We start from the raw sequence: 24,804 nt of genomic DNA, 5'->3' as shown, positions 1-24,804 counted from the left end.
CAAACACTACTCTCTTCCTCTCAATTATCTTAACTAGGATCTTAATCAGGTCATGCTTACTCTCCAGGACACTGCCGGATCAGGCCATTTCAACAGCTGGCCTTTCTCTTTAAAACAGGACACTACATTATGATCTGGAGGCTACAAAGGATCCATGGAAACAGATGGGGTGAGAGACCCTGAGACATATGCACCCTGGAACCCTGGGGAGTCCTGGTTGAATTCTGTCCTCCGTGTCCTTCCACAGCAGGGCCAAAAGTGGAGCGCTAAACTGAAGTGTGGCTTCTTGGGGCTTTCAGTTCTAAAAGATATGGGACTGTTGAATTAACCAGGGCGCAGTGACAATGCTCCAAAATACCAAAAGGGGGCAGTGTAGTGTTACAGTTAAGAGCATGGCCTTAGACTCCATCCACCTGGGCTTGAAATGGTTTTGCCGCTTACTAGGTTGTGTGACCTTGGGTCTCACTTTCCTTCTCTGTAGATTAAGGGTATACCTTCTTTGCAGAGTTGAGAGGATTAAATGAAACACTGTGTGTCTGGTGGCAGATAAGTAGTAAGTGCTTCTAAACAGTAGGACACACGTCTGCAGGGTGTATGGTTGAATGTCAGATATGACATGGGGTTACCAAGTAAATGAGACTAGAAGACAATTCATTTAGTAATTCATTCATTCAACCAAAAGGTATTTAGTGAATGTCCATTATGTGAAGGCACAGGAGACAAATGGTGAGTAAAAATGAATTTGGTTTCATGCAACAGCCTTCAAAAGGACCCATGTTAATAGACTAATTATACATACTTAAGTAAAATTATAAATGTGAAAAGTGCAATAAGGGGAAGACTACTGACCAAGTCTAGGGATTGTTCTCTGTGATGAAACTATAGCTGAGCTAAGAACTGAAAGATGAGTAGGAGTCAACAACAAAAAAAAGGTAGAAGGTGCAGCAAAAGCATTCCAGGCAGCAAGAACATTATGCGCAAAGGTCCTCAAGCAGAAGGGAGCCTGGGACATTAGAGAAGTGGAGGAAAAGCCAGTGAGGCTGAATGCAGTGATGGGGGGTAATGTGGTATGAGATGAACTGAGGAGGAAGGCAGGAGCCAGATCACATATTAGGGTTATATTAAGGATTTGAGTCTTTATAGTAAGAGTGAGTGGAAGCTGTTGAAGTGTAAGGGGCTACACGGGGCACTCCTGCTACTTGGCGACACTTTCCTCTGATGTTTACTTTCATGTGGATAAAAGGGATAGGGCTTCACACAGTCCCTTCTGTGACCGCCCACGAGAGGGGAGCAAAGAAGTAATCGGCAACAGGTCCCTTCCCAAAACAGAATGAGGCCCTCTGGATTCTCATAGCCTCAGGAAGAACTAGACATAAGGAGGAATGTGGGCAGGGTATCCAAGACTGTGAGGCTTTTATCAGGAATCCTGGGTGGTCAGCTGTCACTACAGACCCCTGTGTTTTCTAGCTGTTGCACAGCTGGTCCCTAGCTAGCTTCCACCTCTCAGACTTCCTGCTCCATCAGATGCTCCATTGTGTTGGACATAATTTTCAGGGGACTAACAGCTCTTAGGCTGGGTGGTAGAGGTACAAGACTCCCACGGGCAGGGAACCAGACCTAAGGGTGGGTACAGGTTTGCAAGAGGCAGTTCTCAACTTCTGTGTGCTTCCCCGGTGAGCTGGCTTGCAGTGCCTTCAGTTCATGCACTGTATTTGTCTGGGGCACATGTACATACTCTCCTCTGTGAGGAGAGACAATAGGGGTGGAGATACTGGGGCAACACAGGAATGCCAAAGTACCAGAAGGTGTTGATGTGTCCCAGCCCTCACAGGTTTTTTTTTTTTTTTTCTTAATTAAAAAACCAATTTTTAAAGAAATGTTATCTTACTATGTTGCCCAGGCTAGAGTGCAGTGGCTATTCACAGGCCTGATCATACAGCACTTACAGCCTTTAACTCCTAGGCTCAAGTGATCCTCCTTCTTCAGCCTCTCGAGTAGCTGGGACTCCAGGCTCCACACCTGGCTCTCACATAGGTTTTTAAACTTGGCTGGAAAGAGAAAAGGATCTAAGAGTGCTAGAATTGCCTGTCCCATCCCTCCCCGCAACCTCTCCCGGCTTGTAGCCCAGCTAAACAGGAAACCAGGCTTGGGTCCTTGCCAGGGCCCAGGCTGGGGCAGGAAGCTCAGGAAACAAGTAAGACCCTCCTCAGCATAGAAGAAGGCTGCTCAGAAATCCTTGGGAAGCTAAAATAAACCCAGACCTTGCTGAACTCTCTCCCAGAGGAGGAAAAGACAACAGTTGCTTCTACTCCCTAGTATGAGTCAAGCATAGCCCCAGGAAGATTCACAGAGAGCAGATGCAGGAGCTTCATGAAGTGAGATACTGCTGTCCCAGTGAGAACACACTCAGTAAGGACCCTCCCCTCAGAGAAGCACAGGGCTTAGTGAAGCAGGGTGGGATACATGTGGACTGAAGACACTCCAGGGCTATCTTGGGCTGATAAGGAAGGAAATGATAGTGCAGGATAAGAGCAGTGGTGGAAGCAGAAGACCTAAAGGAGAGAGGGCCTGAGATCAGGTGATACCTGTGGGGTATGAAGGCAGAGAATTAACAGGGTTCTTTGCTGTACAAATGTGAAGGAAATTCCTGATGGAATAATGAATCAAGGCAATGACAGTCAAGGGCTGTAAAAACATTAGGTGAAAGGCTGAAGGGGGCTTTTATTTATTTTTTATTTTTGAGACAGGGTCTCACTCTGTTACCCAGGCTGGAGTACAGTGGCACGATCATGGCTCACTGCAGCCTTGACCTCCTGGGCTCAAGCAATCCTCCTGTCTCAGCCTCCCAAGTAGCTAGGACTACAGATGCACGCCACCATGCCTAATTTTTGTATGTTTTTTTATGGGGATGGGGTCTCACTATGTTACCCAGACTGTTTTCCAACTCCTGGCCTCAAGTGATCCTCCTGCCTTGGCCACCCAAAGTGCTGAATTACAGGCATGAGCCACTATGACCAGCTAACTTTTATAAAGGAGAGATCAGGTTAACTACACCACGAATCAATGTGAACATCACAAAAAATAGGATGAACATAGGTCATGTGCTTCCTGGTGTGAAATACATACACATCACACCTCAAAAGGTAAACTGTGGCATACACATCACACCTCAGAAGGATACTTTACAAAAAAGTTGAATTTAAGCCTGATCAAACCCTGAGATCTAACTACTGATTTGCAAAAATACAGGAGTCAGAATAGGATAAAAAACATCACAAGGATGCAATAAACACAATCCAGAAAGTGGGAAACTCTATAGGACAAAGGACTGAGCTTTTTTTGTTTGTTTTTGTTTTTAACAAATAAGTTGCAAGAAAAGAAAAAGTGGTGGGAGAACTACAGATCAGAAGAGACATATCAGGCCAGGCATGGTGGCTCATGCCTGTAATCCCAGCACTTTGGGAGGCTGAGGCAGGTGGATCACCTGAAGTCAGGAGTTTGAGACCAGCCTGGAAAACTTGGCAAAACTCTGTCTCTACTGAAAATATGAAAATTATCTGGGCATGATGGCATGTGCCTGTAATCCCAGCTACTCAGGAGGCTGAGGCAGGAGAATCGCTTGAACCTGGGAGACGAAGGTTGTAGTAGGCCAAGATCACATCACTGCACTCCAGCCTGGGTGACAGAGCGAGACTCCGTCTCAAAACAAAACAAAAAAAAGAGACACGTCAGCCAAATGCAATGTGTGAGCCAGATCCAAACAAACCAACCAATTTTTATGATGTTAAGGAATTAAAGGAGTTTAGGAGTGATAATGGTATTCATGTTAACAACAGTAATGGTGTGATAATGGTAGTTATGTTGAAAATTATCATTTTTAGAGATAGTATAATGTTATAGATGATTATTCACCCATATCCCACCTACTGGATTATCTTGAATATTAAATTATTAAATTTAATTCAAATATTCAAACATTAAATTAAATAGATATTCAAATATTAAATTATCCAAGATAATCCAGTAGGTGGGGTATGGGTGAAATAAGATTAGCCTTGTGTTGATAGTTGTTGAAGTTGGGTGACAAGTACTAGGGGATATGTGTTTGAAAATTTCCAAGGCAAACCATTGAAAAATGTGAAGGAAGTGAGCAAACTGGATCTGCCTCCTCTAGCCCACTGACATGGGGGAGAGTAATAGCAATGTCGACTTTTTCATATGTTTCATGAGCCCTGAAAATTGACCTTTGGGAACTGAAACAGCAGTAGGACACCCTCCACTATCACCAATGGTGGGGATCTCCAGGAAGGCCCACTCTGCTAACAGACTCAGCTGCCCTCTACAGGTCCCCCAGCCCAGCCCCACTCAATGGGAATCTCTTTCAAAGGTCAGTGAAAGCACAAAGCAGGTCCTTCTCCAGCCTGGCCTCACCACAGCCCTGTCGAGGAGGCCAAAGACTCTTCTCATTTGGTGATGAGAAGAATAACCCATCTCCTCACTCTCTCCCACAAAAGTTCCCTTGGGAATCACAGACAGAAAAAGGAAATGAGCAACACTTTCATTATCATCAACACTTAGACCAGAAATAATATAGCAATTTGCAGCTCATTTTCACATACATGATCTTATTTATTTTACAAATAGCCTGAAAGAGGTTAGGAGGCTGGCCAAAGGTCATAACAAAAGTGGTAGTAGCTAGGATGTATCCAGCCTACTTACCACTGCTGTGCACAGCTCCTGCCCTGGGGCCTGTGCCCTCCACTAGCTTATTCTAATTTCCCCACCTTCTCAAGGATACTCAAACCAATTCCTCCTGTGGGAGCTTCCTGTGACTGTCTCTCTGCTGTATCAGAGCCCATGGCAAATGAAGGATATGAAATATGAGATTCCATCAGGAAGTTGATAGGGAGGCTAACAGATGGTCAAATCTTGGTTCCTGACTGGTTCTCTTTGGTACCAATGTTTGCTACATTAAATACCACCCTCCAACTTAGTCTCCCTCCCTGACTCCACATAATTCTCCCTCCTCTTCCCTAAAACACGAGCTACCACCACTTCCCCATATCATTATCCCCACTTGGCCTTTCATTGAGTCGTCTAGGCCAGAGCTGGATGCAACAGGTCAGCTGAGAGCAGAGAGGACTTTCTGGAAGCTAAAATCCTCAGGGAAGAGCTTTGGCATTCATAGGAGGCCCAGTGGAGGCCCCTTTCACCAGCTGCTGCAATCTGCATGCCAATGTGGCTTACTGGCTTTCCCACCAGAGGCAAGCCTGCCCCCAGACAGAATGACCTATACATTTGGGTTTTGTGGTAAGGAGAACCCCATGCCTGATACACGAAGAACAGGACATCCAGGTTGGCACTCTTCCCTTCCTCCAAGATCCCCAGAGACTTTCTCCATTTCCAGGAGGATGTGTACAAGTCATATAATGTTGGAAGACTCAGGTAGGAGCTCTTCATCAGCAAAGCTAAGTTTTTTCCTCATTAAATATTAAAGCTTATAATTCCATTAATAGCTTCTCCAGCCCCTACAACAAAGCTGATGGCACAGTTATCAGCTCTGCTAGCAACGGCAGAAGGGCTGGATTGGCCCTCTTATGTTCTTCTATGTCCCTCACTTCTGAAAACGTACCTAATGCTGCAAAGGGAGAAGATGGGAAAAGGCCAATTTGTAAGGAACTCAGATTGCTAACTCAGCTAGGGACCCCTGCCCACTAGGGAGCCAGGAGCACGTCACTCCTCGTAAGAACAAAATCCTTCTCATCCTGTGGTCTGAGTTCAAACATCACTTTCTCATAGAAGCCTTACCTGACATCCACAATCTAATGTAAGAGAACAATTTATTATTCTCTCTTTTCCTACTGTATTTCTTGCCTTTTCTATCACTTGTCATAGTTGGTAATTGTGTTTGTGCATTTTGTTTAGTATCTGTCTCTCCTACTGGATTGCCAGCTTATGAAGGTAGGTACCATGTTTGCTTTATTCATCATTTTACCTCCTATGTTTTGCTCAGTGTCTTGTATATAGCAGATGCTCAAAAGATGTTATTTGAATAATGAATGAATGCCCCATCCCTGTATTCCCCTGAATTTCCCTTAATTCCCCAACATGTAGCTTCTACTCTACTAATTCTCACCTACTCATCCCCCTCTAGGTCTTTACTGTTCCCCTCCTTAGAATAATCTCCCAACCTCCTCTCCACTCTTAACTCATCTTTAAAGGAGCCAACTGTATTCTTCTATAGTTCTGTTTCATAAGAGCAAGAATCTTCTTCACCAGTCTGTAAGTTCTAGAGGCAGAAGCTACCTGCCAAGGAGATCAAAGGGGAGCTTGGGTGACAAAACTCACAGCACATTAAAGTGGACACCCTAAACCAGAATATCATTTGTATAAAGTTATGTGCTAGAGGTTATAGAGGCTTTGGGATTGGTTAAGAGCTCACTAGAATATTCAGGGAAAGCTCCCTGAAGAATGGGAGTTTATATTGATCTCTGAAGAATGTGTAAGAGTGAAAAGGGCAGAAGAGAATTGTTAAGAGGAGAGGAGGCCTCAAGGTGCCAATAGATGAAAGAAGGTGAAGGACATGGCTGGACTTACTAGAAAGAAAGTTGGCTTGAATGGTAGCACGTATGGCCAGCTTTGAGGAGAAAAAGCCTAGTGTAGATGCCTCAAAAGCCAGTGGAGAAGTTCAAGCTTGATGTAGAACTTAATCGGGTTCCAAGTTGTGAAGGAGGGTCTAATCTAGGCCATGCCAACCTCCAGCTGAGTAATGGCTAAGCCTGTTTACCTTTTTGGGAGTCTGCTTGCAGATCTATAAAGTGGGAAAAATTATTTTCCTAATCTACTTAATGAGATGGTTCAGGTGCTTTGGAAACATCTTTTCACCTACCTTAAAAAGAAATTAAAGATAGGCTGGGTGCAGTGGCTCATGCCTGCAATCCCAGCACTTTGGGAGTCTGAGGCGGGAAGATCACTTGAAGTCAGGAGTTTAAGACCACTCTAGCCAACATGGTGAAACTGTCTCTACTAAAAATACAAAAATTAGCTGGGTATGGTGGTGTGCACCTGTAGTCCCAGCTGCTTGGAAGGCTTAGGTAGAAGAATTGCTTGAACCTGGGAGACAGAGGCTGCAGTGAGCCAAGATCGTGCCACTGCACTCCAGCCTGGGCAACAGAGCTGGGCAGACAGACTCTGTCTCAAAAAAAAAAAAAAAGAAGGGGGGAATTAAAGATAGGGATAACACACTGTACCCATAAACTTTACACAATGACAAGGTATTAGGGCCACAGGACAGGTAAATGGAGAGCTCATATCTCACTGAAGGAAAGAAAGGGATGCATGAAGATGATGGTGTTTTTGTGACAGGCCTTGATATATAGGAAAGATTAACAAACACTGACAGAAAACTAGAAATGTGCTGCTTATGCTAAGTTCCACGGTGGATTTTTGGACACGTTTATAGTACACACACATAACAGAGCCATGTTTACTGCTAGAATATTATTCCTAGCATCTACTTTGGAAAGACTAGGGCATTTGCACAGAGCAATGTGTCTTCCTGGTGTCCTGGCCTCTGGCCCAGTTTAAGAACTGCTACCATAGAGAATGTGAGGTAAGAACACATTCACATTCCCACCATGGCTCTGGTTCTCCCTGTGAAGCTACAGATAACATGAAGTCTACCCTCCTTTTCTTTCCTAATCCCAGTCCTTTAGGTATCTGAAAATCTTAAAATGCTTCATCTGAAACTGCTTATTCATAGGCCAAATAGCTCAGTTCTTCCAACTATTCTCACATGACATGGTTTTGACTCCCTTCATTATTCTAGTCACCCAATCTCTTGAATGATGATATCAGTATAGAATGCAGGACTTCAGATGGTGCTGACCAGTACAGAACAGGGCAGAGTAGGATGATTACTTCCTAGGAACTGAACTCCATGCTTCTATTAATGTAGTCCAATAGCACATTAGCTTTGTTATATAGTGGACTTATATTAAGCTTTCTGTCCACTCAAGGTCCCTACCTTCTCCAATCACACAGCCTCCCTAGATTCCTATTGAAATTCTGTCTTGCTGAACTCAGCCAGCTACCTTTCTGAGAATAAGAGTCACATTACACACATGTGGTGTAGTTTCTAATAAATGTGGAACCATCATCTTACTATCCTCAGTGGACTCTTACCTATTTTGGCAGTAAGCCTAGCTCAAGATGTGATTCTAGGTTCTTGCCTTGATTTTACACTGCTGAGGGAAAGGGCTACTCTATTCCAGATATGTTCTGAGTTCAATATAACAATAGGGATGGCTATTAAATATGATCATGGAAGCTCAATTGACAATAATAGAAGTACAATATCAATATTATGGGTAGTGGCAGTCCCACAATAATCTGTGCTGTGCAGATCACATGGAGAGCTCTGTGTTCAGTTTCAGGGGTGAGAAACGTAAAAGTATCCACTAGGGCAGCTAGGATGACTGGGGATTTGGAAGTCAGTGTCCCAGGAAATGGTAAGAAGAAAAATCAGGCCTGTTTAGCCTGGGTAAACAAAAGAGTGCTAAGGCTGTATAACCTATAAAAGGGCCTTTCCACACCAATAACTTCTTGTAGCCTATTCCTTCTTGCTCCTTTGGTCAAGGGCTTATAATTTCATATTAAGTGTGGTCAACCACTCATATGAAATTCATGAGATCTTTTCCTGAATCTGTTTCTTTCCCCCTCTTATCTGCTCAGCAGAGTCAAGGTTACTCCCTCTCACCTGGCCTATTTATTTCAAAAGGATTTTAAACTTTACATTAATTCAATACTTCAGAAACAAGTGCTGAAGATCAAGTAGAAAAAAACAGTTTTCTTCTTCTTCTTTTTTTTTTTTTTTAAAGACAGGGTCTTGCTTTGTTGCCTAGGCTAGAGTGTAATGGTACAATCATAGCTCATTGCAGCCTCGAACTCCTGGGCTCAAGTCATCCTCCCACCTCAGCCTCCTTAATGGCTAGGACTACAGGCATGCATCATCATACCTGGCTACTTTTTAATTTTTTGTAGAGACAGGGTCTCACTATGTTGCCCAGGCTGGTCTCGAATTCATGACCTTAAGCAATCCTCCTGCCTTGGCCTCTCTAAGCACTGGGATTACAGGCATGAGCTGCTGCACCTGGCCCCTTTATTCATTTCTTAAGGAGCCATATCATAAGACTTTAGCCTCTCAGTGAAACAGATTGCTTGGCTGGCTAACATCCCTAAGAGTTCACCTTTCCTGTGTTCTTTGTCCAGGATAACTATGATGATTCAGGGCTGCTGGGATGGCAAGCAGAATACTAGAACTGTTGTTCCCCCTGCTGAAGACCATAGCAGACATGGAAAATCAACCAAACCATGTCAGTATTTCATATGGAACCAGGACTCTGCCTTAGCATCCATCTTAACACAATGCTTTAAGCAGCAACTACTGATCAAGGGGCATTGGCATGAAGAGTAATGCCTGTTTATCATCCATGCTTTATGCAGCCTGTGGAGTAGGAGGGTATAAAATAATTATGCAGGAATGTCTCTTGAGCTGTTGTGAACAGTGGGAACATTTATTGATACTGCAAAGGAAGGACTGAAACGTCCCCTAATCTGGGAATCCACTTTTCACCTTAAATCTCAATTGAGATGGGATTCTTCCTGATAAAAGATTTGGGTTATCTTTATCTTCTCTACTGCTTGGCAGGACATAAAAGCACAGAGCACAGCCCAAGGTAAAAATGAGAAATAGAACTAGGCCATGGTGGGAGCTAAGCTATGAGGACACAAAGGCATAAGAATGATATAATGGACTTTGGGGACTCACGGAAGAAGGGTGGGCGAACGGTGAGGGATAAAAGACTACACGTTGGGTACATTGTACACTGCTAGGGTGACACATGCACCAAAATCCCAGAAATTAGCACCAAAGAACTTATCCATGTAACCAAAAACCACCTGTTCCCCAAACACTATTAAAAAAAAACAAAAAACAAAAAAACAAAAAGAACTAACTCAGCCATGGGATAGCCACACTGGTTTAAAAGTAAAGTACTAGTTGGATGCCGTGGCTTACACCTGTAATCTTAGCACTTTGGGAGGACATGGCAGGTGGATCTCTTGAGCCCAGGAGTTTGAGACCAGCCTGGGCAACATGGCAAAACCCCATCTCTACCAGAAAAATACAAAAATTAGCTGGGCATGGTGGTACACACCTGTAGTTCTAGTTACTTGGGAGGCTGAGGTGGGAGCTTGGGAAGGTCAAGGCTGTAGGAGACAGAGTGAGACTGTGTCTCAAAAAAAAAAAAAAAAAGTAAAGTACTACATGGCTAACGTATAGAATATATAAATTATATCTCAATAAAGCCGTCCAAAAAAATAAGCATCAAAACAACATTTGGTAGAGGGATATAAGGGAAATAAAACTCCCTTAGAAATATTATGAGAAAAACAAGGCACTTGGTATTTGCCTGTGCACCTAACCAAAGTTCACCAAGAGCTTCCTACTGATAGCAGCAAGTTCAGACCCTGAAACAAATCAGCAACATCCCATTAAACACTAGCATAGGAAAAATGGTGTGGGTTATAAAAGACACTCAAAAGAACTAGGAAGGCCGGGCGCGGTGGCTCATGCCTGTAATCCTAGCACTTTGGGAGGCAGAGGAGGGTGGATCACGAGGTCAGGAGATCAAGACCACAGTGAAACCCTGTCTCTACTAAAAATACAAAAAATTAGCCAGGCACGGTGGTGGATACCTGTAGTCCCAGCTACTCGGGAGGCTGAGGCAGGAGAATGGTATGAACCCGGGAGGCAGAGCTTTCAGTGAGCTGAGATTGTGCCACTGCACTCCAGACTGGGCGACAGAGCGAGACTCCATCTCAAAAAATAAATAAATAAATAAATTTAAAAAGGAACTAGGAAGACTATAAATCTAGACTGGATCAGCACAGATACTAATTTCTAAGCTAAAGTTTTTCGAAGAGTATATTCCATGAAACACATTGGTTCTGTAAGATGTTAACAGATGTAACATGAAAAAAGGTTCTACAGTTAAATAAGCTTGGGAAACATTGAATTAAACAAAGGTGAAAAGGTTTCTTTACTGCAGGACATCTCAGAGCCTTTAAAATGTCAGTGGGCATTGTGATGGGATAGAGCATATAGTCTTTCCCAAAGAAATTTTTCTATGGAGCGTTTTTCCCCCATAAAGCATCCCAAAGGATCAATATTCCTAATAGAATACTATAAGAAATCCTGGTCTAAACCATGCATGGCGTGTGGCCAAGGGCTTCACCAATTCCTTCATAAGGATAAAATGGGAAATTAATATGGGGACTAGGTCAGGCATGGTGGCTCACACCTGTAATCCCAGCACTTTGGGAGGCCAAGCTGAATAGATCGCTTGAGCTCAGGAGTTTGCGACCAGTCTGGGCAACATGGCGAAACCCCTTCTTTACAAAAACTACAAAAAATTAGCTGGGCGTGGTGGCACGTGAATGTAGTCCCAGCTACTCAGGAGGCTGAGGCGGGAGGATCGCTTGAGCCTGGAAGGCAGAGGTTGCAGTGAGCCAAGATTAAGTCACTGCACTCCAGTCTTGGTGACAGAGACCCTGTATCAAAAAAAAAAAAAGTAGGGGGAACTATAATTTATAGCTCGTACATGATTATGTCTAACTACATAGTGAAATATATGTGGTTCTCACTCCACAGTTTGCATGTAGTTAATTCAATAATCTTTTTTTTTTTTTTTTTTTCCTGGAGACAGAGTCTTGCTCTGTCGCCCAGGCTAGAGTGCAGTGGCGCAATCTCGGCTCACTGCAACCTCCGCCTCCTGGGTTCAAGCAATTTTCTGCCTCAGCCTTCCGAGTAGCTGGGATTACAGGTGCCCGCCACCATGTCTGGCTAATTTTTGTATTTTTAGTAGGGACAGGATTTTACCATCTTGGCCAGGCTGTTCTTGAATTCCTGACCTCGTGATCCACCTGCCTCGGCTTCCCAAAGTGCTGGAATTGCAGGCGTGAGCCACCGCGCCCGGCCAATTCAATAAATCTTAAAATGCTCCTTCAGGTATTGTTCTCAATAGATGGGATATACTCTACTTATAACAGCCAAGAATCTGGTGGCCAAATCAAGCAAAACCAGGCGAGGAGCCACAATCACTGGTCTTGTTTCTGCCTTGAGGTGGCCTCTTGTCATATGTTTAGACTTAGGGCTGAAATGGTCATTCAGAAAACACCATTCATAGCTGTATGTCCCCTCTTTCTTGCACGCACACTCACATACCTCACCACCATCACAAAAACTTAAAATTGACCTTCAATAATCACAACCATCCGATCCTCAATTTGCTATCTCTGAATAACAATAATAACAACAAATACAAGTATAGATTTGCTTGAACTCTCTCCTGAGAATGTATAGCCTAGGAGGAAACTCCTGAGGGCATGTGTCTACCCTCTCTCCCAGACCAGACGCTACAGGCCTCTTTCCTAGACAACTTCCCTACTCCAGAGTCCCTCCCTGCAGCCAGAAGTTGATTTGACTGTCCCACAGTGAGGCCTTTAAGTGTGCCAATTTCTAAACTCCAGAGCAGACTCAAATCCAGAGCTTGTTCCCCTTCCTTCCTTCCTTCCTTCCTTCCTTCCTTCCTTCCTTCCTTCCTTCCTTCCTTCCTTCCTTCCTTCCTTCCTTCCTTCCTTCCTTCCCTCCCTCCCTCCCTCCCTCCCTCCCTCCTTCCTTCCTTCTTTCCTTCCTTCCTCCTGCCCAGAAAGCCAGATTCCCACCAAAGCCTCCGTAAGAAACAATGACTTGGGACCCTGCTGAGCCACACCTCTTGCTTCCTTCAACCAGCACCTCTATTTATCTGCCTCAGCCCAATTCTTCCCTTCCCACATGCTCTGTAGCTCCCTGAACCAGTTCTCCCAGGTCTCTAGGAAGGCACAAAGCAACTAAGCCCAAGAAGCTCCATTTCCCATGTTCCCTTTCCAGATACAAGGCTCCACCTGCCTTTTTAAGGAGGTAAGAGGGTCCCTGAGACTAATCAGGTTTGAGTGAAGAAGCCTGTTTTCCATTTCTGCTCACGCTGGGCTATATAGGCACTCAAGGGCAGCAGGCAGCTGGGGATGGGAATGACTCAGCCTGAACCCCAGCTACCACAGAAGCACCTACCCACAGAGGCCACATTTGGGCCCTCTGAGAAGCCAAGTCACCTCTGAGTGATCTCACCCCAGAATTCTGCTCCTTTGGTACACCTTGTCTGGAAGAAGTAACTTGGGCTCTGCTTCTACCCAACTGCAGATTTTCAGGCTGGTCTCAGAAAAGGGAAGTACACATCCTTTTCCATTATGACTCTTGCAGTGATGTAGTAATACACATATCCATTCCAGAAGGAATCAGTGAAAGAGCCCAGCTTAATCAGTTAGAAAAAAAACCATAGATTTGACTAGAATGATAGTAAAAGGCAAAGCCAGAAACTGCAACATAAAGCACTCAGGTAACAAAGGATTTTATTTTTTCTTCATCAAAGTGCTACTGGAAAGAAAATAACAACAACAAAACCCACTATGGCTCCTTGCTGCTACCACCAATTCTCTTGAATTCATCAAAGCAGGTTGCAGGGGAGAAGTATTCACTGGCAGATGAGCGTGTTTCTCAGCAGCCCTTTTGAGGCGGATGGAGGACCAGTGCCGCTCTGACCTTTGGTTTTCTAGGACTTCTGGGTTCCTCATAACTCCAAAAATGTAGCTTCAGCAGTAGAGCAAAGGAAAACAGCAGCCTTTTCTGTTATAAGAAGTCCCTGAGACCAAAAGGTACATGGGCTCCTGAGTTTCCTGAGGTGGTGATGGTCTCTTCCTCCATCCACGTGTCCATGCCACAAACTTAAGAGTCATCCTTAACTCTCTACCTCTCCATTCCACCTCCCAACAGATATCATATCCTGCCTATTCCACCTTATTAGTATTTGTGTATCTGTCCCACCATGTTTCTCTGCTTCTGCAGGCCTTTATCATCTCCTAGCAGAATTATTACACCCAGGTCTGTACTCGTTTTCCAACTTCCAATCTCATCTTCTCCAATCTCTCATCCACCACTGGAGTGATAACCTAAACTCAGATTTGATCATGTTATTCCCTTAATTATAACTCTTCATTCATTCCAAATGCACTCTTTTGTTTCTTCTTCCATGCCCTTTCTTGGCTTAGCCTCATTTTGTCAGTCTGCCAAGCTTCTAGTACTCTTCCTAGGGCCAGTTCCTAGGGCCTCTGTGAAACCTTCCCTGATCACTCAATGAGAGCCCTTCCTGCTTTCATTTGGTGCTCCTGGGCCTGGTTCTTCTCTTGCAGTGCTCACTATTCTGTAGTGCCTCACTCTGAGTTCTGGACTGTGCTGTGCATCTCACTGGAGCGACATTCTGTGTTACTGAGCCCAGAACAACATCTAGCAGAGAGTAGGTTCTTATTTGGTGTTTGTTTGATGAGGAGATGAGTAGTAAGGAGCTGCAGGCTTGAACAAACCTGATCCTCAGTTTGTAATATAGGGCAGGAAAGAAGGGTGCCTCTGCCCAGGAGCCTGAGAAATACTGCTGGGTCATGAGCCACATGGACCCACTAGGAGAATCCACCCTTAAATTGAAAAGTCATCTGGCAAGGAGGCAACTTAAGGTGCCCAGAACATAGAATATATATAGGTCAATTTTCCACAGTGGCTACTTGCTATCTTTAAAATGTTCTCTCTGCCACTTTCAGGAGCTGCTGTGGCCTACCCACTGAATTAAATGTCCTGTCCTAAGCATCCCCATCCATCCCTGAGTGTCAGGAAGCAGTAGGAGTCTGAAACTCCCTCCCAAGCTCATGTAGTCAAAGAGTCAAAATCTCAGCATTCCTCACCCTCTCCCAAAGGAGGGTGTCACTCTTTGTCATGACACTCCATTGATCTCTACTCTTTTTGACATATATCTAAAAACCTTCCTATAGCCATCTGAGCCCATCCTTCTCTTGGCCACCCACTGGAGAGATCTTACTTGTCCCTGTATCCTTAAAGTACCTGATCTGAGTAGATGCTCGTGAACTAAATGAATGAGTTAACCAATAACCTAGTTTCAGTGAGGCTAGAGTAACATTTCTCTCAGCTGTGCAGAGACCCTGTCTGGTGCCATTTGCCATTCTTTAAGTCTCTTTAGTCCCTGAGAGCACAGGAGACAGGGTGTTGCCTGACACAATTAAGTCCTTAAAAGCTCCATTTGTTCTTCTTACAACAATTCTCTTCCTCTCCAATTGCAGCAGAAGAGAAGACATAGACTGTGTGGCTACACCAACAAGCTGAGCAGACAGACAATAGGGCCAGAGAGCAATATCCCTGTTGCTCATACAAACAATATACCAAACTCAATCCAACTGGTCAACAGAGAGCCTTGGGCTGCTGGAACTTCTCTAGATCAGTGAGGTGTATGACTGAGACACAGAGCTGACACACAAAATGTGCCTATCCCTGGCAGTTTCTTTGGGAGAATCTGCGCTCAGAAACACTCAGGATTGTCTGAGAGACAGATACAGCAGGAATGGAGTCCAGTGGATAGGTCTGTAAGAGGAGCTCTCATTTCATAAGAAGATAGGAGGCTGAGTGCAATGGCTCACGCCTGTAATCCCAGCACTTTGGGAAGCCAGGCGGGCAGATCATGAGGTCAAGAGATCGATACCATCCTGGCCAACATGGTGAAACCCCGTCTCTACTAAAAATACAAAAATTAGCTGGGCGTGGTGGCATGTGCCTGTAGTCCCAGCTATTCGGGAGGCTGAGACAGGAGAATCACTTGAACCTTGGAGGCAGAGGTTGCAGTGAGTCAAGATTGCGCCACTGAACTCCAGCCTGGGCAACAGAGCAAGACTCCGTCTCAAAAGAAAAAAAAAAAAAAGGAGACAGGAAGAGACCCCGGGGACCTCTCAGGGATAGACCTGGGCCTGGTTCAGCTGCTGAGTTGCAACAAGGCCAATTAAATAATTGGTGTGATGGGGAAAGGAGGGAAGCCACTCCTTTCAGGCAAACTCCCACCAGAGACAGGAGGCTCCATGCAGCTGTGACAACAGCAGCAGCAATAACAGGGCAGGGATCTCCTCCTCTTCCTCCCACTAGCTGAGATCTAATGCTTAAATTAGCACCTTGGAAACACCCAGATCTGCTGGCTGCCTTCTCTCCCAGTTCTGACACGCCCCCAGGCCTTCTTTTCAAGCCTGAGTTTCTCTTTCAATTAAATAATTTAAAAAATAAAGACGCGCTCCCCCTAGAGTTTATCTTTCCAAGTAGGGAATGGCCTCTGGATTCTTCCCATCACTATGGGATGGGGAGAGTTATTTGATGATGGCGCCCATGTGACAAGCTTTTATCCATACAGCTTGGTCCAGAAAGGGGCAATGATGACACCAGCATTGCCTGGCTCCCTTGGGGCTTAAGGAGTCAGCCCCTACTCTGTCCTCAGTGGAGGATCACACTAAGAGAGTGAGCAAGAGAAACAAACTTTGATAAACTGTGAGCTCAAGAGCAGGGTCACATCTGTGTCTGTGTTGCTAACCACTCTATCCCTAATACTCAGTTTAATATTTGGGACAGAGCAGATGCTCAATAGTTATTTGGTAAATTAATTGCTGAATCAATGATATCAGGTCTCTGTGATATTCTTAGAAGGGAGAGTGAGGAGCTATTGTTTAAACTTTAAAGAGATAGTTTGTCTTCATCTCATACATGAAAAAACAATCTAGGAAGGAGGAGAGACTTCCTAGAGGTCTCAATAAATGGCAAAAAATGAAATAGGTCATAGCTAAGTCTGAGCCTGGGACCCTGGTTTTCATGGCCTATCCAAATATCCTTAAAGAGCCATTTTGCCCTCTTTTTTGCCCTTTACCTCTATGACATGCTATCTTGATTTTTTTTTCTTTCTTTCTTTCTTTTTTTTTTTTTTTTTTGAGACAGAGTCTTGCTCTGTTGCCTAGGCTGGGATGTAGTGGTATGAACATGGTTCACTGCAGCCTCGACCTCCTGGGCTCAAGCAATCCTCCTGCCTCGGCCTCCTGAGTAGCTGGTACTACAGGCATGCAGTACCATGCTGAGCTAATTTTTAAATATTTTTGTAGAGATGGAGTCTCACTATGTTTCCCAGGCTGGGCTATCTTAATTCTTTATGCCGCAAAATGAAGACTCCTGAAGAAACATCACACAAGATTCTGCTGGTCAACAATACACAGGGGATTTAAGGATTTTTGAGGTGCCTCTGGAATACAACCTGAGGACACAGGTCAGGAAGCCGGGCAATGTCTATGACCCTCAAATGAGGGATGACTATATTGCTATTTCCATAAGGCTCTCACTCAACCTCAATAAAGTATTCTCAGGCCGGGCATAGCGGCTCACTCTTGTAATCCCAGCATTTTGGGAGGCTGAGGCGGGCAGACCAATTGAGGTCAGGCATTCAAGACCAGCCTGGCCAACATGGTGAAACCCCATCTCTACTAAAAATACAAATATTAGCCATGTGTGGTGGCAGGGGCCTATAATCCCAGCTATTTGGGAGGCTGAGGTAGGAGAATCACTTGAATCCAGGAGGTGAAGGTTGCAGTGGGCCAAAATCATGCCACTGCACTCTAGCCTGGGTGACAGAGGGGGACCCTGTCTCAAAAAAATATATATATATATTCTCTTGCAGACAAGGGTGACTTTAGCAGTTAAAAGGGTCTGAAGGCAGTCAGAGCTTTTCTAAGTGCCTCTTTGCCACAGATACTTCTCCAACTCCAGGTCCACACAGACCGGAAGCAGCTCAAGAGTCCTCTACCCAGCCAAACCACTATTCAGAATTTCAGGCAATAACAGAAGCACCAAGGACAATTGAGAGAGCCTGCTGGCTCTATTTCTTCTCCCCTTTGCTTGAACAGCTATTTCCTCCCTTTTTGGAAACCCCAGCTGGGAGACAAGAAACAACTCATTGCTTCCTTTTCCTGACACATTTGAACCTCCTCTTCCTTCATCCACCCTCTATTTTGATTCTTGATTAGATGCTTAGAACTGGAAGGGCAATCTAGTTTGACAAGCCAGGTTAGCTAGAAAGAGAACTCAGAAAGGAAAATTCTCTTCAGCCAGCCCGAAGTCCTTCTTTAAGTTCATGGGATGGACTTCTCTCCAGGATTTTCTGGCTCCCAAATAATCCAATGATGGCATGAGTCTAGGAAAAAGTCCTGCAACATCTCTCTCTGGTTTAATATTGTATGCTTCTGTAAAACTTCGTTTTGGCTTTTAGAACTGTCTAAGTAGTCATGAAAGGGGGAAAAAGCCTTTTGTCTCCTGCTAAGTGGCCACTAATAATTCTCTCTACCATCCCCCAAATGGTGTGACAAAAAGGCGGTGATGGGTCCCTGCCAAGGCCCATCTTGGCTGCTGTAATGGGTAGGTTACTCCTCCAGGAAGCTATAAAGCACATCTGTCAGCCAGGGGGTTATAGGCCCAAGGGTAGACCTGTTTCTGGCCACCCTGCCTAATACAGAAGCAGAGCTTCAGAACTTGGAGAACTCAGCTCTGCTCCAGCCAGCACAGTTCAGAGAAATGGGGCATCCACACTTTAGGGTTTGTAGCTCACCTTGCCTCCTTCCAATTCCAGCTCAGGCTCCAGGGGGATAAAGCGAACACAGCCTAGACATTCCTTCTCTTCCCCCTTCACTATACGAGCTGGCTAGGCCTCCACGTCTCCCACCCGGTTGCCTGACAGACATGCGAGGTCAGCTAGCCCCCGGGGCGGTGGCCAGCAAGCATGGTCTCCCTTAGGCCTACCCTCGGTGCACCCGAGTTGCCCTCCCCCTTCTATTCCCTCCGCGCCAGCAGCGATGACATCATTCCTCCCTGACTCCGGGACCGCGGACAGGCGGCAGGATCCGCGCCCAGCAAGGACTTCAGGCACGTAGGCCTAAGATGATGGGGGCTCTTCGCAACCAGTGGGCACAGGCAACTCCAGCGCGGCCCCACTTCCTCTCCCGTCGGTTCCCGAGCACTCTCATCTGCACCCCGATTCCCCATCTGGTCGCCGTGTACTCTCCTTCCCGGTTTAGATGCCCCCAGCCTGGACTGCCCGCGCTCGCCAAGGGAGAATGGAATTCCCAGGTTCTGCACCAACCACCTTCCCCCACTGGGTCCCTCGCCCCGGCCCAGCTTTCCTATCCGTATATCCAGTGGACAGGCGGGCAGGCCCCTCCTCTTTTAAAAGCTGATTCCCAATCTCTCTTAGCCTGACGGCTCCCCCGCCCTAAGCATCACAGGCCTCTAGGATTAAACGCCTCCCCACCTCCCATCCCAGCCCCCTGGGCCTGCCGCCGGTGATGCCCCATGACAGTTCCTTCGCCAGCCCCCGCTATGGGCCTCCACTAGCTGTGTGCACCTTTGTGCCCCCTCCGTTCCATCCGACGGTGCTCTGCCTCCACCGACGGTGCCCTCCGCCCTTACAGGTCCCTTTGCTCTCATCCAGCATATTCTCCCACGGTTTTCTTGTCCTGCAAGTCCCCGTCCCCCGGCAATACGTTTTCAGGGATCTCTTTGCCCCATCCGATGGCGCCCCTCCGCACAATCCCCCCGGCCTGATTCCCTCCCTCCCCCTCAAGCGACGCCCCCTCCCGGCCTTGGCCTGCCAGCCGCCCGCCCCCTCACCAGCGGCTGCATCTCCGAGTGCGCGGTGGGCACCTGGAACCGGTCGATCTCCTCCATCATGGTGCCGGCGGGCGAGCGGGCCAGGGGCCGGGCGCGGCCAGGGACGCCGACGGGACCGCGCGGGGCGGCGGCCCCAGGAGCCCGGCGGGTGGTGCAGACTAGGCCTTCCCGGACCAGTCGGGCTGGCAGGGGCCGGGCGGATGCAGGGGTGGGCGGGGGCGAGAGGTTCGCAGACTGGCTGAAGCCGGCGTGACTCCGTGGACTTGCCTAGCACTACCGCGGCTGTGGCCGGGCCGAGCCGCAGGTCTTGCCTCGCCTCCTACTCCGCCGCCGCCTCCTGTCAGCAGCTCAGCCACTGCGGTGACTCGGCAACTCCACTTCCGGGTCCGGGACACCGCCCGGGACTTGCATTATTCATGAGGAGGCGGTGTCTGGGAACCCCAGCCCCACCCACATGCGGGAGTTCCGAAGGCGCGCGACCGCCCGGCTGCGATTCCTGAGGGGGCGGGGCTTAGTGGAGACTGGCTCACCGCGCGCCCAACCCCGCCTCCTTCCCGGGCCGGCTGGGCGCGCCAGAGGCGCCTGCGCCTTGGCTGCAGGGCGGTTGCTGGGTAACCGCGTCAGGGAGTTGGATTCTGTCCTGCAAGGGCACGGAGACCCACAACGACGGCTGTCCCTAAAGAACACTTGCGACTGGTAGTTGAAGTGGAGAGTCCAGATTTCTTGTGGAGGTCAAGGAGACGGACAAACTTTTTGTCTTCAGACTAGGGAGCGTTTTGTAGACTCTCCGGGGGTTGAGATGCTTCCTGCTTCTGCGAAGGCTCCCCATAAACAGTCTCGTAAGCAGGTAACGCAAGCACACCTTCCTTCTGATGACCTCTGACCTTCGTCGTCGCCAGTGACCACTAATCATACCTCTCCTACTGATCCTTGATCTTTTATCTGTTGACCCCTAACCTTCTCACCCCCGTGACCTCTAGCAAGTGCTCCCACTGACCTCTGACTCTGTCCTACTCTTTCCCACTAATCCTGGCCTCCTCTCCCATACTACCCCAACCCACTGTTTCTTACCTCTCTCCTTTTATCCACCATTCCCATCTCTTCACTTTACCCCACGGACTCATTCTGACCAGTCTATCCTCCTTAACTCCCCCATCCCCATTCCCACGAGTCCCTTCCTCCTTGTCCTCACATTCTTGCCCCAAAGGAATTTTTCTTTTTTTTTTCTTTTTCTTTTTCTTTCTTTTTTTTTTTTTTTTTGAGACAGAGGCTCGCCCTGTAGCCCAGGCTGGAGTGCAGTGGCGCCATCTCAGCTCTCTGTAACCTCTGCCTCCTGGGAGCAAGCGATTCTCCCGCTTCAGCCTCCCGAGTAGCTGGGACCAAAGGCATAGGCCACCACTTCCGGCTAAATTTTGTATTTTTGGTAGAGACGGGGTTTCCCTATGTTGTCCAGCTCGTCTGGAACTCCTGAGCTCAAGCGATCCCGCTACCTTGACCTCCGGAAGTTCTGGGATTACACGTGAGCCACTGCGCCCAGCCTCAAAGGCGTTCTTTATCCAACCCTTTGCTGTGTGCTTAGCTCCAGGCTAGGTGGGAATACAGGCCTTGCTGTTTGGGAGCCCACAGAGGGTGCGCAAGAGAACTAAACAGAATACAGGATAGGCTATGTGCAGGAGTTTGATTTATTTTCTGTGCTGGGAGATTTATGAGGAGAAAGAGGGCAGGCAAAGAGGAAGAGGAGAGAGGCCCCTTTCTCATCTCTGTCCCCACCCCCACACTGCACAACCCAGACACTCGCCCCCAACTATTTCTGGAGCCTCATGTGTCTCTCTTCCCTGCGAGCCCCTGGTCCACTCCTGTGATTCATTCAGCTATGTGAACATTATGCTCTGATTACCACCTGGACAGATGTCATCCCTTCTCACAGGAAACCGGAGTCATACCCCCCTTAACCCACCGAGCACCGAGTTCTGCCTTCTTCCTCAGCATCACCACGGAAGGCAAGGCAGTCCCAGTTTCCCAAGGAGTCTTCTGTGGTGAAGCAACTTAGTCCTTCAAGAACTTTTTCCAAACCCTTTATGAATTACCACTCTGGCTAATGTGTGGTTTCTAGCTCTGGAAAGCAGGACTTCTATTTATTTATTCCAGATTTACCTCACTCAAGTCTAGGTATATTGAGGTTTAGAGAACCAATCTGTGTCCATGCTACTTACGACTTTGCATATTTTGGTCTGGCCACCTCCATGTTAGCCTTTGCTCCTCTGCCTCTTTTACCTGGCCTTCTGTAGCAGATGGCCGTGACTTTCTTAGGTCTCTGCAGCCTTGGGGAAGCTGCTAGTCCTGTAAGAACATGCCCTAATTTTATATCGGGGTTGGGCTTTACGTTGAAGTTCATGTACTGTGTTTTAGCCTCCTGACCCCATATTTACAGGCAGTTTGCTTTTATTTATTTTTTATTTATTTATTTATTTATTTTTTGAGACGAAGTCTCGCTCTGTCGCCCAGGCTGGAGTGCAGTGGCCGGATCTCAGCTCACTGCAAGCTCCGCCTCCCGGGTTTACGCCATTCTCCTGCCTCAGCCTCCCGAGTAGCTGGGACTACAGGCGTCCGCCACCTCGCCCGGCTAGTTTTTTGTATTTTTTAGTAGAGACAGGGTTTCACTGTGTTAGCCGGGATGGTCTCGATCTCCTGACCTCGTGATCCGCCCGTCTCGGCCTCCCAAAGTGCTGGGATTACAGGCTTGAGCCACTGCGCCTGGCCTATTTTTTATTTTTTATTTATTTTTATTTATTTATTATTATTATTATTTTGAGACTGAGTCTCGCTCTGCCTCCCAGGCTGGAGTGCAGTGGCGCGATCTCGGCTCACTGCAAGCTCCACCTCCCGGGTTTACGCCATTCTCCTGCCTCAGCCTCCGGAGTAGCTGGGACTACAGGCGCCCGCCACCACGCCTGGCTAATTTTTTGTATTTTTTAGTAGAGATGGGGTTTCACAGTGTTAGTCAGGATGGTCTCGATCTCCTGACCTCGTGATCCGCCCGCCTCAGCCTCCCAAAGTGCTGGGATTACAGGCGTGAGCCACCGCGCCCAGCCTATTTTTTATTTTTGAAACGGAGTTTCGCTCTTGTCACCCAGGATGGAGTGCAGTGGCACGATCTTGGCTCACTGCAACCTCCACCTCCCGGTTCAAGGGATTCTCCTGCCTCAGCCTCCCAGGGAGCTGGGATTACAGGCATGCGCCACCACGCCTGGCTAGTTTTTTTTTTCTTTTTCTTTTTTTTTTTTTTTTGAGACAGGTCTTGTTCTGTCGCCCAGGCTGGAGTGCAGTGGCGCGATCTTGGCTCACTGCAAGCTCCGCCTCCTGGGTTCACGTCATTCCCCTGCCTCAGCCTCCTAAGTAGCTGGGACTATAGGCGCCTGCCACCACGCCCGGCTAATTTTTTTGTACCACGCCCGACTAATTTTTTTGTATTTTTAGTAGAGACAGGGTTTCACTGTGTTAGCCACGATGGTCTTGATCTCCTGACCTCGTGATCCGTCCGCTTCGGCCTCCCAAAGTGCTGGGATTACAAGTGTGAGCCACCGCACCAAGCCAGTTTTTGTATTTTTAGTAGAGACGGGGTTTCACCATATTGGTCAGGCTGGTCTTGGACTCCTGACCTCAGGTGATCCACAGGCCTAGGACTCCCAAAATACTAGGATTACAGGCGTGAGCCCCCGTGCACCAGCAGTTTGCTTTTAAAATTATTGAGGTTTGGTTTACATATAATAGAATGTACCATTTTAGTTGTACGTGTTGACAAATTTTAACAAATTTACACACGTATGAACCACCACCACACTCAAGATATAGGATACTGGCCGGGCGCGGTGGCTCAAGCCTGTAATCCCAGCACTTTGGGAGGCCGAGGCGGGTGGATCATGAGGTCAGGAGATCGAGACTATCCTGGCTAACATGGTGAAACCCCGTCTCTACTAAAAATACAAAAAACTAGCTGGGCGTGGTGGCGGGCGCCTGTAGTCCCAGCTACTTGGGAGGCTGAGGCGGGAGAATGGCGTGAACCCGGGAGGCGGAGCTTGCAGTGAGCCGAGATCACACCACTGCACTCCAGCCTGGGAGACACAGCGAGACTCCATCTCAAAAAAAAAAAAAAAAAAAGATATAGGATACTTTCTCTATCCCAAGAAGTTCCCTGTGCCTCATCCCACCTCCTATCCCCCACCCCTGGCCTGCCTAGGTAACCACAGATCTGCTTTCTGTCATTACAGATTCGATTTGTCTTTTCTAGCAACTTGCAATTTGAACAAACTTGGGGATGGGTTGCTGTAGCCCATTAGGGAGACATTAGAGACTAGTTACAATGAGAGCAGAGAGAGGTGATAGTAGACAGAAAGCAGAAAAAACTGGGTCAACTGGCCCCGTACACATCAGCACTGCTCTATGGAGGGAAGGGTTGTTTTAATTCAGAGTAAATATTGGTGTGCGGGGTGTGAGAAAAGGTTGGGTTGTGCTAGGTTGTATTCATCATTTTCTTGCCTCAGTGAAGACCAATTTGAGTCAGTGCTAATCAGGTGTGGGATGTCCTAGAGATGTTTGAGAAGTTGTCCCTGTCCTCTGGGAATTCAGTTCAATGGGGGAGACAGAACACAGGCATACAAAAATAAAGGAGGATGGAATCCCTGAGGATGAAGGAGAGAGAGGCCTGCAGGTTAGAGCAGCAGAAAGGCTTCAGAGAGGAGGTAGGTAGGACTGGGATGCCAGGGGTGAGGGATAGAGGGATAGAGGATAGAGAGGAGTTTAAATTCCGTTTGTTCATGTCACTCCACTGGTCACCTTTTAGTGATTCCCTGTTGCTCTCAGGATAAAGTCCCAAAAGTCCAATTTGCTTGGTATGGCCTTTGCCACCCTGCATGATCTTGCCTTTGCTACCCATCCTACTTCAAATCACCACCTATATGAAAATTCCACAATCCCAGCAAACTGAACTGCTCTCACTTCCTAGAAAGTAATATTCACACTGTTTATCTCCTCTAAGCTTTTGAAATATTTTCTGTCTGCTTCTACCTACTCTACTCCACCCTGCCCCAAATCTTTCATTCATATCCTATTCATACTGCGGGTCTAAG

The 24,804-nt window shown here is 47.0% G+C and overlaps 2 protein-coding genes across 9 annotated transcripts in view; one reads left to right on the top strand and one right to left on the bottom strand.

Moving 5' to 3' along the window:
* The window catches only part of FAM219A (family with sequence similarity 219 member A), a 59,027-nt gene extending 38,948 nt beyond the window's left edge, over positions 1–20,079 (bottom strand). For 4 of the 6 annotated variants that reach the window (XM_025359346.1, XM_025359347.1, XM_025359349.1 and 1 more), the window contains exon 1: positions 19,679–20,079. In XM_025359346.1, coding sequence (XP_025215131.1) covers positions 19,679–19,738 — 60 coding nt within the window. In that variant the 5' untranslated portion in view covers positions 19,739–20,079. The remainder of the gene's footprint in view (positions 1–19,678) is intronic. The other 2 variants (XM_025359348.1, XM_025359351.1) reach the window with 1 other exon arrangement.
* Positions 20,080–20,226: 147 nt separating this feature from the next.
* Positions 20,227–24,804, top strand: part of DNAI1 (dynein axonemal intermediate chain 1) — a 64,884-nt gene continuing 60,306 nt past the window's right edge. For 2 of the 3 annotated variants that reach the window (XM_025359340.1, XM_025359339.1), the window contains exon 1: positions 20,227–20,525. In XM_025359340.1, the coding sequence (XP_025215125.1) occupies positions 20,478–20,525 (48 nt within the window). In that variant the 5' untranslated portion in view covers positions 20,227–20,477. The remainder of the gene's footprint in view (positions 20,526–24,804) is intronic. The other variant, XM_025359341.1, reaches the window with a different exon arrangement.

The sequence above is a fragment of the Theropithecus gelada genome, chromosome 15 (assembly GCF_003255815.1).
Source record: "Theropithecus gelada isolate Dixy chromosome 15, Tgel_1.0, whole genome shotgun sequence".
Taxonomy (NCBI): Eukaryota; Metazoa; Chordata; class Mammalia; order Primates; family Cercopithecidae; genus Theropithecus; species Theropithecus gelada.
This window is presented reverse-complemented; position numbering and strand designations above follow the sequence as displayed.